The sequence below is a fragment of the Melanotaenia boesemani genome, chromosome 11 (assembly GCF_017639745.1).
Source record: "Melanotaenia boesemani isolate fMelBoe1 chromosome 11, fMelBoe1.pri, whole genome shotgun sequence".
NCBI classification, from domain to species: Eukaryota; Metazoa; Chordata; class Actinopteri; order Atheriniformes; family Melanotaeniidae; genus Melanotaenia; species Melanotaenia boesemani.
This window is the reverse complement of record NC_055692.1, coordinates 18,804,520-18,821,355: the sequence shown is the minus strand read 5'-3', so window position 1 is coordinate 18,821,355 and position 16,836 is coordinate 18,804,520. Positions and strand designations below refer to the sequence as shown.

The following is a 16,836-nucleotide window of genomic DNA, read 5'->3' as shown; positions in this document are numbered from 1 at the left end:
GCATGTACAGTTTGTTGGACACACTTACACAGGCAAACCTCCTCCTCTAGTATTCATTTTGTTATACTTCTATCATATTGTTTTATTCAGTGTTATGTAGTGCACTAAAAACATGAAGTCATCTCTGTGTGAGCTATGCGTTGCTAACAGTTATTTGTAGTTTTCTAGTGTGAGTGTTTATTTTTCCCACTGAAAGTACATATTGATATGTGACTGCAATGTATTTTGGACATTAATGTGTTCAAAACAGGCACAATCATTTACATTACATAAAGCTGCAACCTGAAAACAAAAGCTGTAATAAAAACAGCGCTCTGCAAACTTGACTTTCCATTTCAAAATCTTTAACACAGACACTCACAAAGGATGGAATGGAACTTGAACCTGTTTTTACCACTGTTGTGTCGGTTGATGAAAATACTTTGTTTTTTTCATCTTTTATTGTATTGTGAACCTATTTAAATGATCATTTGTAGTTTATGTCGTATTCCGTTGCGTAACCATTTCATATTTTGAACTTTTTTCCTACAAATGTGTTATCGTGTTAAGATAATCCTGTCAAAATGATCAGTGTAATAAAATATTGTTCATTTGTTTGTTTTGGTTTTGTTTTTTTTTTTTCATTTTAACATGTTACCTGTTCTCATTTGTGGTACAGATGTATTCATTAAATACTTTTATAACTTAAATGAATGACATCTGCTCTTTGTGATGTAGAGGTACAAAAAACATTCCAAACAGTTTGCATGTACTTAATTAGAGATCACATAATCTTACATCTCCATTTTCCAGAGGACTTTTTAACACAAAACAGTTCAATATATGGCCCACAGGGAGAATACAGAAGCTCAGCAAAACCCAAGCGTAGTGTAAGTCAAGTTCAAAAACTCTAACAGGCTCATTCTAGAAGTATGAGGTTATTTAAGTTCTTTGCAGTGGTGGAGGGTTCTTCCCTTTGGATACCACCACCGCTTTCTCGCCAATGCTGTCCTCAATAAGCAGGGAAATGGCGCCATCTAGCTGCTTTGATGCAGCTAATGCCACCACAGCCTTTTCTGTGGGGAAGCCCATCTTCTCCAGCTGCTGGAGTCTGAGAGGAAACATAAGCAGGAACTTTTGAATGATTGCTTTAGTATAGACATATTTGCACATATACACACACAAAAGACTAACCGCAGAGAGGAAACAGATGATTTAGGTACTTCGACTTTTGCATCTGGGTCCTCCTCAGGAGCATCTTCTAAAGAGGCTAGTATTCCTGCCCTTAGCATCTGCTCTTCCAGCACCTCTGCCTTAGACAGTGCAGTAGATTCTTCCACTATCCAAGCAGGTAATGGTTCCATCCATGAGTGTTGGTTGAAAGCTATGCTAACTGGGGGCACATTTGGCTGATCTACAGGAGTAAACTGGGGAAGTGAGCTGTAAAAACAAAATAAGAAATCATTAATTCTGCCACTGTGACACAGACAATGACTGTAAACATTCAATAATAATTTAATAGTTACAGCACCTATGTGAGGTTGTGTAGGTCGGCAATCTGAACCTGGCCAAGGTTGGAACATATAGCCAGTCAGGGATGAAATCCAAACACTTGAACTCCCCCAGTTCCTGCAACATCCCAATAAAGTGCTGACCATCTGCAAGTTACATTAAGTATTTTCTTTAAAAAAAAATAAAATAAAAAGACTTGAATAGAAATAAATGCCATTATAGATCTGATATGGTAGGATATTTTCAGCTAAAATCATTTGAAACTAATCACACATCTATGATGAACAGAAAGGTTACTAAATGTATTCACTAAGCATTGGCCAAAGGACCCAAACAGTTTGAGTGCCCTGGGTCTTATCCAAGAACAACAATGTATCTCTGCAAGAGATACATTGTTGTGCATGAACCCCTTACAAGCAAAATAGCACCAAAGAAAACAGTCACAGAGATGTAAAATAACCAAACCAAGATACAGAACAGCCATAAAGGCACAGAGAATGACAATGAAGAGACAAAGAATGGTTATAAAAGGGGCAATAACCAATATGAAACACAAAATAACTACAAACTACATTTTAAATTAGCAATAATTGACTTATTTTATGAGAAAAAGGATACAGTTGTGTCCAACACATATTGCACAGAAGTGAAGCAGGGCAGGTGTCCCTGGTAACAGCAGCAAGCCAATAAGCAAAAGAAGCCAGGGGAGGAACCAGACTGGCAAACATCTTAGGAGCCTCCGCTGTTTCGCCTGTCGACACTGTGCTGTAAACAAAGCCAGTTGGATGGCAGAGAAACCACAAATTCGACTAGCCTCACCTCCACACACAAAGATACCCAGGGTGTAAACTAAAGGCAGTATGATCATTGTGAGGATAGACAGGGCCAGCAAAGCAACTGTTCCCCAGTGTTGCTCCTGATGTGGTCCAAACAGCAGCAGGAGAGTAACACTGACCAGCAGAGAAGATAGGTCATCATGACTCAGAGCATACAGAAACACATCTGAGGGGGAGAAAATGAGTTATATAATTTAATTAAACTAACTCTGGGACACCGATGCTTTAAACAATAAAGTAGTTACCTGTGATACTTGGAAAGTCTCCTCCTGGACCAATGCGGAGACTTGCCTGGATACCCCAATAATACACCAACAGCATCAATATTAGAAATAAAGCTGATCCCAGGCAGAACCCAGTGCGATCTGATCCAAACCTAAGTCTCACTGACAATAAACGACGCAGCATTTTTTTAATATCAGCTTTTTCAATCATAATTATGTTATAATCCACAGATATGGCTACTGTACCGACTACGATAGTCTTTTATTCACATGTCACTTTCATAACGCAAGATTAACTTGAAGTCTTCGATTTTAGCTGGTATTTTAAAATATTGACATGGTTCAAAAGTTACTATTAAATGCTGCAAATTAAAAACATGTCAGCCTGAAAATGTAGGGGAAACCAAACGGCTTCCAACTTCCGCAATCTTCTTCTTCTTCTGATGGCTATATGTGCGACAACGTTCTGACGCAGTGTTTAGTCTTCTTTTACCGCCACCTACTGGACAAGAAAAAAAACACATCTGCATTATTTTCTCGAGTGATATGGTATTATTATTATTTTTTTATTATTAAACCTTTATTTAACTAGGTTAAAACATACATACACACACACACACACACACACACACACACACACACACACACACACACACACATACACACACACACACAAATACACACACACATTGAGATCAAGATCTCAAGGGCGACCTGGTCAATGGGTCAGCAGCATATAGCACACAGATTGAAAATACAAAGACCATATTTAACAACTAATACATTAGTAAATTTATAAGGTTGTCAGATGTAAAAAAAATAACTGTTATTTACAATTATTTATGAACAGATTTAGTTTAAAAAAAAGTAATAAAAAAATAACTGGCCCCAGCTTCTCAAATCAAAGAATGTGTTGTTTTCTGGTATGAGGAATTTTTACATCAGAATTTTGGAAAATATAATTGATCTGATGACATTTTTCAAAGTATGCAGTTGGTTTACACTTATAATCAGCAATCTGGTATTAAAAAATAAAATACAATAAAATAAAGAATACATAAATCAATTTGCCTCTTCCACACTGTATTGGGTAAGGAATTGCAAGTGACACATTCTTATGAAGAGAAAGTCAACACATAGGTATTTGTTTTTCAATAGATCCCCTCATATCTCAATATGGTTATATTTTACTATTACTAGTGCAGATCGAGATATAAGTATTTAATTCAGAATTGCAAATTGAATGGTAACTTAGACTTAAGTGATAAAATTAATTTGTATGCTAGAAGTAAAATTTCTGCAATAAAAAAAGTTATAGGTAAAAGTTTAAGAATATAATGATGACACTATTAATAATAGGGCTACTTATGGAAGTGAAAATAAACCCTTACACATCTGAAGGAACTAATGTGTATTTTTATTATAGATTAAATTTCAATTGTTTTTACAATTTAAAGACACATTTTAAACAGCTAAATCAAAAGGACACAAAAACCAAGCCAAAAGAAAAACTAAATCAATGTGAAGAAAAGCTGCAAAATTACACATTCAAAAAGCTGAAAATTTAAATGTTTAAATGACTAAGTAAGTAAGGCTTATCTATTTTATTTCTTTAACAACAGAACTTTATAAATGTGACACTATAGTTCCACATTTTGGTTAGTAAAACGATTACATTTTTTATATTAAAATTGACAGTAATTACAACTTTATGATGAATGTGTTAGGCTTAAAGGAATATTTTAAAAGGACAGTATGAAATGTCAAGATTTTGTTTATAGTTTTGTGTAATACAACTATCCAAACTTCGCATTATTTATAAGTGTAAGCTGCCCAGTTATATTCCAAACTGCTTCCCCTTCCGAAGAAAGATTATCTAAAATATTCTTGGTACATTGCGAGGAAACCCACGTTTATTTTGTATCATGATGAAAATCCGCGCAGCCTTGCCGTCTATATCTCGCGAGATTACCATCTCTTTTTTTTCTTCTTCTTCTTTTTTTCCCTCTACCCCAGGAGAAGAACGGCAGCCAACTCCGTCCAGTCGTCTCGTACGGGTACACTAAAATGGCGTCAGCTCCCGGTGAGTGTGGAATTTTCATAATATAGATAGGTTTTCAAATAAATTGGGTAAAAAGCTAAAACATTTATTTGCGTTTATTAATCTTACTAGCGTGTTTGTCGTTATTATCCGTCGTTTCACCGTTTCTGTACTTGACTATTTTACCATGAATAAAGCTAGCATTTCGTGAAAGGCCTTGTCTTGTTAGCTCGTTTAGTCATTGCGGTCAACTGCCGCATGGTCTTTGTTCTACATTGCATAAGCAGTTCAAACAGAGTGTATGTTGAGTATGTTGTCTATGCATACTTTATGCCTCTGCTAGTTCTGGCGCAGCTTATTGGTTTATTTATTATAAAGTTACCTTCGTATTGAATGGCGACCACCCAAGCGGCCTATATAGAACGTGCTCCTCGCGCGCGCAAAGGAAGTTTGATTAAAAAGTTTAACCGTTCTGACTTTTTTTTTTTTTTTTACCTGTTCATTTCAGATTACAGCTCCTACAATCAAGCCAGTGCTCAGCAGGGGTAAGAATCTCCATGCTAACTCTCATTTTTAAGACGTGGTCTTTTAGTGAGTCGATTGCTGCAGCAAAGGCCTTGAATAGGAGGCTTGAGATGGATGCTAAGCAAAAGCAATGGAATTATAATAAATTAATTACTGAATTATATGAAAATTGAATTATAATTAACATTAATTCAGGATAAATTATTGTATCACTGTGAGACAGACATATATTAATTGTTAAACTATTGAATATACACCCCATTATTAATCGAATAATTAAAATTTAGGAGGCAAGGGGACCCCATAGCCTATGCTAAAAACTAGCATGTTTTTCTGCAGGTACGCTTCATATGCTGCCCAGCCATCACAAAGTTATGGACAGTCTGCACAGGTGAGTGACATTATGTGTTGGTTCTGTATTGTTGTTTACTGCACCAGTGACCTTTTTAAGTTGGTGCTGTGTACTGCATAGCACCTAAACAGTGTTCTGTTCTCTATTAGCAAACCTATGGCCAGCAGAATTATGGCTCTTATGCTCAACCTGCTGCCGCTGCTGCTGACAGCAGTTACACGCAGACAACACCTGCAGCTGGAGGTTACCCTCAGCAGCAACAACAGTATGGATCTTCATATGGCCAGCAAGCATCAGGTTGGTGACCTAAAATCACAATATTTTCAACTTTTATGTGAGTGCCTTGAGCTACTTTGTTTAAAAAAAAAAACAAAAAAAAAAAAACAGTAGTACTAGCTTGATAACAAATAGTTGACTTATTGACACACATTTTAAACACTACACATGGCTCTCTTTCTTCCACAGCTGGGTATCCTGCCCAGTCTACTACTGCCCATGGCTACTCTCAGTCAGCCCAGGGTTATGGAGCCAGTGGTTATGACAGCACTCCTGCTGCTGCTGCTGCTGCTCCAGCTGCGTCCCAGTCTTATGGCTCTCAGCCAGGGTATACTGCCCAGTCTGCCTATCCCGGATATGGTCAACAGGCTGCCCCTGCGGCACCTCAGAGGTATGTCCTTCATGGACGATAAATGTAGAAATCAAAAGATACAATAGGTTCCTTACTGTGTTACATGTTAATTGGTCTTTGCCCGTGTCTGTTGCAGTTACAATGCAAACAGCCAGCCAGCTAGTTACAACCAAAGTAGCTACTCCCAGCCTGCATCATATGGACAGCAACAGCCTGGTTACCAGAGTCAGCAGGCAGGCTACAACCAGCAGCAGGGCTACCAACAGCAGACACCACAGCAGCAACAAGCTCCTCCTGCATACCCTCCTCAAGCTGCTGGTTCCTATGGACAGCCTCCAGCAAGTCAGTACAGTCAGCAAGGTGGACCGCCCAGTTACAGCCAATCCAGCCATTACAGTAAGTTTATTTTTGTCTGTTCTAAATTGCTCCATTTGAATCTTTACTGAAACATTTGGATTTAAAAATCAAAGCACGAAGACTGTATGTACTGATGCTTCTGCCTTGCGCTTTTATAGGTAACTACAGACAGGATGGCCAGGGTGGAGGTTCTGGTTACCCTGGCTCTGAGCCTGGGAGGTACCAGGGGGGAGGAGAAGGCAGAGGCCCTGGAAGGGATGGCTTTGACAGAGGTGGAATGATGCATCGTGGTCGTGGAGGCATGGGGCGTGGAATGGGGTAAGTGTATTTCCTTAGCATGTAATCTCATTTTTTTTATTCTGACTCTACAGGTACATTTGCTGTTTGAGGCAGGGCTAAGACGCTGAAATTGATGAAATAACCAAGCAAATACTCTTACAAATTCTGCAAATTCATTGTCTTGAGGTATACCGATGTCTTTTTTCTTCTTCTTCTTCTTCTTTTCCTTTTTTTTTTTCTTCTTTTTTTTAACAGTCAGTTCTAATAAATTATTGGCCTCTCCTTTACACATGGTGGCATAAATAGACCATCAGACATTAGTCTTATAAGTTTCTTTTAGCCCTGCCTCATTACAGTTGAAGGTAAGACAATATCCCATTTTTTAATTCATACATATTTTGTTTTTCTGACCAGAGACCTGTGCATAAACATTTAGGCTGAATAGTCTTCATCGTAGAACATTGTTTGCGTATGATAACATCGCCTTTGGGGTAATTGGGAATGTGGATATCGTCATGGTATTACTGGTAATGTGTAACGTTTTGCAAGAACATCTGCACAAACATTTATACATTAACGCAATTGGATTTCATTAGAAGGTTCATACATGGGTGACTTACAATTGGGCAAAAATACAGTTAGGAGTCAAGTAAGTCCCGACACTGATTTTTCAGGCCTTGGTTTTTCAAGTATTTCCATAAAACATAAATAACTTATTTAAAATGTATGTTAACTTGGGTCAGTGTATCGCTTTCAGACATTTTTTATCTTTGTCAATTCATTGGTATTTTCAGGGTGTGATTGAGGTATTTTTTAAGGGTTACAGACAATAGACATTTTTCTATTTGACTCGATTGAAGAAATTATACCAAAACACAAAAATTGCAACATTGAAAAATGGCCAAATATAGCAAAATATCAAAAGCAAACTTCAAAGAGCTAAAATAATATTTCTTCATTTTATTTCTCCTATCTGACCTGTATTTCTTTCAATGAACCCGAAAGATTTATCACACAAAAAGTGTTTTTTCATAAAATCTGCCTCAGTTTCTGTGGTCAATGTTACTATAACTATACAATCTAAAACTGGTCTTAAGTTGTACAACCAAAGTTTAGCTTTCTTGCATATACATTTTTAAAAACAATCCTGGCTGTATTTTGTAATGTCAAACCAACATACAAAAGTTGGAAGGTGGGGAAATAAATTAGTGAGGCTTACACCAAAAACATGAAAAAACTTGGGGCTTATTAAGTATATGCATTACAGTAATATTCCTGGTGTGGTCAAGGTTTTTTGCGATGCGTCAAAACAATGATTTTGGTGTAATGTGATCATGTTTAAATTCACAATGCAACAGCTAGCTCTCAAGGTTTTTGCTTTTGTATTTAATGAATCACAGAAGTGTATAGCCTTCATGAAAGTAATTTTACTTCAACTGATAGGACCCTGTAATAAAAGTCGGAGTTTTGGCTTATTGAGTTTATGTTCAGCTCTGAATTTTCACTGTTGCCATGGTAAATTTTAATCAAACATAACCTTCTTTGGAGTGGGTTAGGTTTTGTGAATAAAAGAGCAACTCATTTAAAGCCATGCTTCCTGGCCAGTCAATTTGCTTGGAGGGGGAAAAATTTTAAAGGTATCCATTTAATCTCCCTCCAAGTCAATCAGTGACTTTTCTCTTTGAGAAGTCTGTTCATTAGAGATTTCATCAGAAAGAAAGGCATGTGTAGCCCAAACAAAGACTGACTACTGTAAAGCTGTTTCTGTTGACATGGAACTCTAAAGCAAGTGTTTATGGTAGATTTTATTGCAGATTTATTTATCATTTTTTTCTTTTTTCCACACAGCGTGTAGTGTGTCAAACTTTATTTGCATCAGATAATACTAAGATGTAGCATTTACATCCAATCCACCTTTTATCAAAAGTATTTAAAATTAAATTTCGATAACTGAAAAACATCAAAACCTTGTTTTGCTGGGATGACAGAGAATGAAATTGTACATTTACAATAAGCCCTGTGGTTGGTTTTTAATACTTTTAAGTTTTTTCTTGGTGAAAATACCATTTAAAAGGAGCTAGTGTGGGATCTGACTGAATATGATTTTTTTTTTTTTAAAAAGTAATGGTACTATACATGCAGCACATTGATTTGATATCTCATTGTACATTATATGTTATCTAGTAACCCTCAATGAATTGAGGGGTGATATTGACCAAAGTATCATCACTTGCCCGTTCACTTAGTTAACTTAGGCTTAGTTTTAAGCTATATTTCCTGCTTCATATGTAGCAGCTTTTATGTTAAAGGGTGCCAGAAATGCAGTGTTTTTGTCCCAACTCTGACTATTGGACTGTGCTCATATCTGGAGTCTGAACACCTGGGTTGACTTACAGAGTTGATAACCAAAGTGGTATTGCTCAACAAAATCTTTTTGGGGGGTTGGTTAAGCCAGATCACCTGAAAATAACTTGGTTGTATTGACCTTGTTTCATAGTCAGGCCACTGCTCCTGGGTGCACAAATTCTACCTTGAAAAGCAATTGTAAATATAGCAGACTGACTGTTTATACAGTGTTTTGTTCTTTTCTCTTTTTTTCCCCCTCTAGTAGGAAAACCACACTCGTTCTTTCAAAAAGTTATGATAAATTTAAGCCCTATTAAAATTATAATAAGTTTTATTGCACATTTGTTTTGGTTCATTATTGGATGTCTAAAACTAAGGGAAAAGATGAAAAATTAAATCTGTTTGAGGCTGCCATGACTATTAGGTTATTATTATTATTATTATTATTATGAGGTTTTGAAACCTTGACTTTCTCAGAAAACTAAAGCTCAGTTTTAAAAAAAAAAAGTGCCACGTGAATAATCAGCTGTTTTATTTGACAGTGATCTTTCCTGTATTTTTTTTCTTCTGGTAATTATCCTAGGAGGCTGATATGCAACTTAAATAAAAAAAATCAAAGCACTTGTCAAATTAAGTCACTGAAGTAGTGGTTAATTAAATATAACTAATAACTGATTCATTACTACAGTACAAAATACACTTTTATAAATTAAACCGTTATGTTAAATTAGTGCTGTAGTATAGTTTTAGCTTTGCACAGGTATTTAAGTGGTCTGGGTTGGGGGGCACTGTCATTTTGAAATGTTTTAAATTGTTTTGTGGTTTGGAATACAAATGTTTGATTTCTTTTGAGCACTTTTTAACATGCTTTGTCACATTTATACCGTACAGGTAACAGTGAGAGCCATATTAAACCATCTTTTCTCTAAAAAAAAAAGATCTGTACTCAGTACAGAGTCGCCAGCTTAAGCAGCAGGAAGGAGCTTAAACAAAGATTCGAAGTCTGCCTTTTTTCAAGAACTGAGGATGGTGTTTTCTTATGAGCATGATGGGTTTATAAAGTGATCTTGTCTTTAATTTAAAAGCTTGGTAAATGCTGTAAAAAATTATTTATTTTTTTTTTTTTTGGTGTTATGTCTTTAACCATGTTTTTTTGTTTTTGTTTTTAATCACTTGGTGAATGTAATCACAATACGTTTGTGAAATTTCAGATGCATTGTCTATTTTTTCAAAGAATGTTTTAATGAGTCGGCTGTAAATTAGAAGTAATGTTTTCAGGTGATTGCTTGTTTATGGGTACTAGATGTGTGCCATCAGTGCATCTGAAATCTTTCTACCTGTGTCCAAATGTTTCAGATTTGTCACATTTATCTAATTAAAACATGTTAGTCATTAATACTTTTTCACAAATGTAACTACTTTTGCAAACTGTCACTAAAGTTGTACTGAGCTAGTTAAGCAATTGCACGTAAATTATACATTTCCCCTCAATTAGATTGTGTATTTCTAATTATGGGACGTATTTTTTGAAGTTGCTGTCCGGTTAGTTAGAATGTTTTGATTACTTCCTCAATCAAGCCACTTTGCTCGAGCCATGGAAGTGGCTGTAAAAGGAAAAGCCTTCATATCTCCATTTATTCCCCCATAGCAGCGCTGGAGACAGAGGTGGCTTCAGTAAGCCTGGTGGTAAGTTAACGAGTATTACACTGGTTAGTCCTTTCAAAGCCAGAAACTTTTTGGGCGAATATTCTTTGAGTATTGATGTTATATTGTGGTATACAAAATTTATTTATACAAACGCATTTGAAAATATTGGGGAAAGTATTCTTTCATTTTCTTTTTTTTTTTTTTTTTCTTTTTTGCCTGAGACCATATTGTCCGAGGTACTTCATATAATTCAGTCACTGTTTCTGGTCTGACAAGCATTTGACAGGTTAATGATCCGTTTAAAGTGTTTGTTTGCTGCTCTAGCAAATGAGCTGAATCCACTTTTTTCCTGAGGATTTCTCACTGGTCTTAAAGGCTTTTCAAATGACACAATTTGCCAAAGGGTCTGAGGTGTTCAATTTTCAATTCAATTTATATCACTTGTGGGAATTTTGTACCATAAGATACCATTTTCAACTTCCCAATATGAGTCATGCGTCTATAAGGAAATGGCTGGATTGTTTTGTAGTATTTCACATGTATAGACTTTCAGTTTCACACACTGACTTTCAATCTGTTTTTTGTTTTGTTTTGTTTCTTCCTCAACTGATGGGACTACAGGGCCTATGAACAGCGATGAACGTGATATGGGTGAGTGAACTCTCACTAAAGTTCTTGTTGACAGTTCATGCCAACTTTAAATGTACATTTTATGAATTGATTTTGTTGTTCTGTGCTTACTTATAGGACGGCCAGAAGAGCAAGATGACTCTGAGAACAGTACAATTTACATCACAGGGTTGACTGAAAAGGCTAACCTGGAGGAAATGGCAGAGTTCTTTAAGCATGTTGGCCCAATAAGGGTAAGAATCAAGCTTAAAATTAATATTTTCTAGTGGGGCTGCTTATGAAAATGTACACATTAGGTAAAAAAAAGCTTTTCCAGAGTTTGCCCAGCTTGTTATATTCCAGAAGTTGTACCAAATATGACTAGTGGAGATATCAATTGGTACATGTTTCAAATTCCTTACATATAAGTGGCTATCTACTGCTTTGGTGTAGTAGATAGGTTACATGGTAGTTCAGACATCAACACAACTTATTAGTTTATTAGGAGCTTTCTCTTTTATCTTTGAAGTTGTCATGAATACTGATTTCTAAGAAATATTTTTGCTTTGTCCTCCATCCAGTCTCCCTCTTGTCCAGTACATGTGTAAATGGGCCACTAAACAACTTTTTTTTTTTTTTTTTTTTTTTTTTTTTTTTAACACCAAAGTTTTCAGACCTCATTGGAATATCGTTGCAAGTACAGCTAATGTGGAAGCTAAATTGTCTTTTTTTGTATCTAGCTGAATCGCAGACTTGGCCAGCCTGCTATAAACATATACACAGACAAAGACACCGGAAAGCCAAAAGGAGATGCCACCCTGTCGTATGAAGAGCCCATCTGTGCCAAAGCGGCTGTGGAACATTTTGATGGTATAATTTTATAGACTGAACATCAGACATGACGCAAATCTCAGTGAAATATATTAATCTATAAAGCATTAGTCAAAGTTTAATATCTTAAATTATAGGGAAAGAATTCCAAGGCCGAAGGATAAAGGTGTCCATGGCACGCAGGAAACCCATGATGGGTGGAATGAGAGGTGGTATGCCCATGAGAGATGGCATGATGGGCCGTGGAGGTAAATGTCAACTGTATTTGTTTATACAATATCTGAAGCCATGTTACAGTCGACTACTAGTGAGAAAATACCTATGTAAATAAGTTAAAAACAAACAAAAAAAAAAAATACACATGGGCTCATCATGCTTCATGTAACCAACCTGTTTGATAAACCCTGTTCCATATTGAAGCTTTTTGCATCTAAAGTTAAAGAGGCTATAATTAATATTTTCATGACAACATATAGAAAAGTGTGGTAATTTGTTCCTCAGGTATGATGGGCCGTGGAGGAGACCGTGGTGGGTTTGGTCCACGAGGTGGTCCACGTGGAATGGGCAGAGGTGGACCTACAGGAGGCAATATGCAACAGAGGGCAGGGGACTGGGAGTGTCCAAATCCGTACGTTATCTTCATGTCTTCCATTGTTGAGTGCTTTTTCTGTGGAAGTGTGAAATAGTTTTGTAACGTGTGTATTGGTTTGTGTTCCTAGGGGTTGTGGCAACCAGAACTTTGCCTGGAGGATGGAATGTAACCAGTGCAAAGCTCCCAAACCAGAAGGATTGGGTGGTGGCCCCCCCTTTCCTCCAGGTGGTGACAGAGGCAGAGGTGGAATGGGAATGCGTGGAGGAAGAGGCATGGACCGCGGTGGGCCAGCAGGAGTTGGTGGCCCTGGTGGACCAGGAGGCTTCCGTGGAGGCTGGGGAGGAGACCGCGGTGGCTTCAGGGGGCGTGGTGGAATGGACAGAGGAGGATTCCGTGGGGCCGGGCGTGGAGGACCACCTATGGACCGAATGGGTGGCAGAGGTGGAAGAGGAATGGGACCACCAGGTGGAAAGATGGATATGAGGTAGGAATTATTCCATTAATAGTCCAGGGCTCCAGAATAACTTTTTCTTTACAAGGAGCACAGTGGCCCCTAACTTAAATTTTTAGGAGCACAAGCAGAAAATTTAGGGGCGCACACTGAAATCGCCCTTGCATAGCAAATATTCACATTTCCAGTCATTTTCACTGTATTAATGATAAATACTTGAACAATAAATTCAGAAATTACAATGTTTACAGTAATTGAGATAAAAAAAAATCTTACTGGCCACACTAATACAAAACAAGTAGACACTTGTCAAATCAAATGATTTGATTTTCACTTTGTAGTCGAAGCAGAACGGCAACTTTGGCACCACCCTCCCATAGGGCATGGTATGACTGCTCCATGTAGTTCCTGGCAATAAACAGCTTCAGGGACTGATACTCCTCTCCAGCCACTGTTCCCACTCCTCAGTGAGAAAAGTAGCTATTGGCATAATCAGCCTAGTACATATAGTTGTGTTGGATGCTGACATAAAGAGGGATGTCGTGGGAAAGGCAAGATGTTTAGAACAGCAATAATTTAGTCAATTTTTCTTTATTTTTAGTTCAGTTTTTTTAAGTGTACTTTGTTTTTTAATTAGGAGTCTGGAACATTTCACAACACTTAACTTTTTAAATATTTTTGTCCACACTCTTCATTAATGGACATTACTATCTGACGGTAAGCCAGCGCAGGATCCTCCAGCAGCAGCTTAACACATTTATTGTTTTCAGCCTGGCCCTGGTCATGAAACAGAGGTGAACGTCGTCTGCTCTGAATGCAGCTGGTGAGCTGTGTGCTGCTCTGAGAAGACCAAGCCTGGTATGAGTGCTTGTGGACGGGGAATGGGTCTGTACAGCACCCGCTCCTCGTTGGCAAGAGTAAACTACATTCATTCACATCAGTCTCCTAAAGCCTCCAATAATACCAGAAAAAGTCACTAGATTTGTTGTTAGTCCCCTTTTTTTATTTTATTTTTTTTGGTCACTAGACGGATCTGAAAACTCGCTAAATATAGCGACAAAGTCGCTAAGTTGGCAACACTGAGGAATAATCAATCCCCCCAAGACCCGCCTCTTTTCACACATAAGTTATCACACTGGTTGTTCGTCCCAGCTCACATGCACGTTGGCTGCCGTCTTCTTCGTTGGTGTTCGTCTCCTTTTCTCGTATTGAAGTTAGTTTGAGTCGGCAAACCAGCAGCTAATTTGCGCATTCTGTGAGCTACTGGGCCGAAGAGGGAAGCAGAAGTTTGTTAGCGACAAAATAAATTCATTTATAACTACTGCAAGAAAAAGATCTGCAAATGTATTGGTCGCCATTGTGCGAGTAGATAAAAAATTCATTCGCACTGTCTCTCATTTTGGTCGCAGTCTGGAGCCCTGCTGTTAGCTATATTCACATTTTTGTTGCAAATAATTCAGATGTGTTCTGAATGTGTTCTGTGTTTATGATGGTAAGACTTTGAAGCTCTGTCATTTATTTTGTCATCTCACTCCTAGGGATCATCGCCTGGAGCGTAGAGACCGACCTTACTGAAGGACAACTTCCTGAACTTCATGTGGAATTTGATTTTTAATAGAACTTTTAATTTATGATTCCATATTTTGATTATCATAGAACTGCTTTCATACAACTTGTGCAGTTGGTCAACTTGTGGTTCCATTTTTGTTTTAGGTTATCCATGTTTATGCAGCATCTTGTACTGTTTTTTCTTTTTTGCCTTTTTTTTTAATATGCAGATTAGCTTTGACATTGTATTGTAGAATGCAATATTTTTCTTTAGTAAATGTAACTGCCTCCCTTTTCCCATTATTTAGAACTGTATGATGTAAACTTGGGAAATAAAATTTTACTGATTTGATGTTTTAAGTTGTGCGCCTATTTACTGAATGTCACTAAATGAAACGAGATTCTTTCAGGTTGTCAAACATGACACTTCTGTGTTCATTGCAGTTAACTGGTTCTTTAATCATATGTAGTCATTTCAGCTGTAGTTAATGTTAAAACTGAAACAGTTTTATGATGTAGCTTAAGAAGAGAATTTGTTGTATAACTGAATTAGAAATGATGCACATCAAATAAACGTGGCTTAAAATGAAAGTAATCACTGACCCTGCTGTTTCAATTGAGCACTTGTTCAGATGAGCCTAGTCAAAGCTGTTAACTTGTTTGCCAGTAGGTGGGCAGGTTGGACTGAAACTAGTGGCTCTTGATTAAATGACTATGGCACCTTTACATCTGAGTGCAGATACAAAAGGGCAGGACTGCAAATTATACAAAGAAATTATTTTTCCTCAGACCAGAAGGTCATTCTTTTTGGCTTCCTCTGACTTGCTGCCAGAGAAAATTAACAGGACTGAAAAAAGCTAATCAACTATGAAAAGAAAAATTGGAATAAAATTTTGTCTCATGGTCTTTGATTAAATAACTATTTAAATGGAATTAAGTAGTTTTTGTCACAAATGTTGAATCGCTGTCAAACACATGGCTATAAAGGCTGTTTTTCCATACACTTACATGTATAGAAGTCAAAAGTACCTTAAATATTTCTAGTTCACTTGCACACTTTCATTTCTGTCTAATAAAACGTGGATACTTGACCTCTTTGTTTCTGATTTCTAGGTGGTTTTGGAAAAGTATTTTCTATTGTCTTCCTCATTCTAAACTGGTAATATTCCCCACAGAGCCTGGGGAATTCATGACAGCTGACTTCTTACATCTGATTTCATTTGCTCTGGTAATTGTTCATGTGAATATAAAGCGCGGTATTCTCACATGCTCTCTTTCCTGATAGAAAAGCTGATTCATTCCTGCCTGCCCAAAAAAATGATCTCATCAATCCCCACCCCTTTTTTCCTCTCTCCTCTGCCCTCCCCTTTCTTTCCCTTTCTTAAACAGACATCCCTTTTTTTTTAAATGAAAACAAGCCCTCCTTCTTGGCAAAGGCTATGCTTATATTCAAACAGTCACATGCATAGAGTAAACACGAGTTGCTCAAGTAGAAATGAGACCAGGAATTCTGGGAAGAATTATAGGCACGTCAGAAAGTTTTTAACTTAGATTACAGGTTTATAAACCTTGAAGTTAAAGAGTTGAATTAAAGGATGGGGGTGAAGGTTTTCTAAGACAGTTTTATGAGAAGATGACATGAACGTCACTCAGATTTAAAGATAAAAAGAAAAAGTTTTATAAAAAGAAAAAAGTTAAAGTGTCATATAATTAGTTAAAACAGTATATGCTCATCCAGAATTTTAGTCATGCAAAATTTAAAAAAAAAGAAAAGAAAATGAAGCAAGTGCAACAGATGACTGCAAAAGTTGAGCAATGCTTAAGAAATAAACATGTTAGGGCATCTTGCAGGAAATTAGGTTAATTAGCAAAAGGTAAGATGGTTATTTATTTATTTATTTATTTACAAGAAAAAAAGACATTATGGAGAAGCTAATTAAGGGGCTCACCATTCTGTGAAAGGCATATGATCCAACACTTTCTACTACTAATACTATTTGTAAACATTACATTTTAAATAATATACTCATCATTGTCTGTTGTATATAATTAAAAAGAATCTTACACAAGGCAGTGAAT

General features: G+C 36.9%; 2 protein-coding genes across 4 annotated transcripts; one reads left to right on the top strand and one right to left on the bottom strand.

The window, feature by feature from the left end:
- Window positions 1-738: 738 nt before the first annotated feature.
- On the bottom strand, window positions 739-2,979 carry rhbdd3 (rhomboid domain containing 3). 2 transcript variants are annotated; one of them, XM_041999903.1, is made up of 5 exons: window positions 2,573-2,979; window positions 2,110-2,493; window positions 1,511-1,637; window positions 1,174-1,419; window positions 739-1,090 (listed from the first exon to the last, which is right to left on the bottom strand). In XM_041999903.1, the coding sequence occupies exons 1-5, from the start codon at window positions 2,760-2,762 to the stop codon at window positions 922-924; spliced, it is 1,116 nt and encodes a 371-aa protein (XP_041855837.1). In that variant the 5' UTR covers window positions 2,763-2,979; the 3' UTR covers window positions 739-921. The 2 variants fall into 2 exon arrangements, with proteins under 2 accessions (XP_041855837.1, XP_041855838.1); XM_041999904.1 differs by having other exon boundaries at window positions 2,311-2,493.
- A 1,567-nt stretch (window positions 2,980-4,546) lies between these two features.
- Window positions 4,547-15,109, top strand: ewsr1b (EWS RNA-binding protein 1b). 2 transcript variants are annotated; one of them, XM_041998765.1, is made up of 15 exons: window positions 4,547-4,634; window positions 5,101-5,137; window positions 5,457-5,508; window positions 5,619-5,766; window positions 5,935-6,136; window positions 6,234-6,493; window positions 6,613-6,772; window positions 10,731-10,765; window positions 11,348-11,377; window positions 11,474-11,589; window positions 12,076-12,205; window positions 12,304-12,414; window positions 12,668-12,794; window positions 12,886-13,242; window positions 14,748-15,109. In XM_041998765.1, exons 1-15 carry the CDS (start codon window positions 4,619-4,621, stop codon window positions 14,782-14,784), a joined length of 1,818 nt encoding a protein of 605 aa, XP_041854699.1. In that variant the 5' UTR covers window positions 4,547-4,618; the 3' UTR covers window positions 14,785-15,109. The 2 variants fall into 2 exon arrangements, with proteins under 2 accessions (XP_041854699.1, XP_041854698.1); XM_041998764.1 differs by having other exon boundaries at window positions 10,728-10,765.
- Window positions 15,110-16,836: the final 1,727 nt, after the last annotated feature.

Coding starts and splice junctions, on each gene's coding strand:
- rhbdd3 (XM_041999903.1), bottom strand. CDS start 2,762: ATGATTGAAAAAGCTGATATTAAAAAAATGCTGCGTCGTTTATTGTCA. Junction 2,494..2,572: donor AGACTTTCCAAGTATCACAG/GTAACTACTTTA, acceptor TCTCCCCCTCAG/ATGTGTTTCTGTATGCTCTG. Junction 1,638..2,109: donor AATATGTGTTGGACACAACT/GTATCCTTTTTC, acceptor TGTAACTTGCAG/ATGGTCAGCACTTTATTGGG.
- ewsr1b (XM_041998764.1), top strand. Junction 5,509..5,618: donor GTTATGGACAGTCTGCACAG/GTGAGTGACATT, acceptor GTTCTCTATTAG/CAAACCTATGGCCAGCAGAA. Junction 11,378..11,473: donor CAGCGATGAACGTGATATGG/GTGAGTGAACTC, acceptor GCTTACTTATAG/GACGGCCAGAAGAGCAAGAT.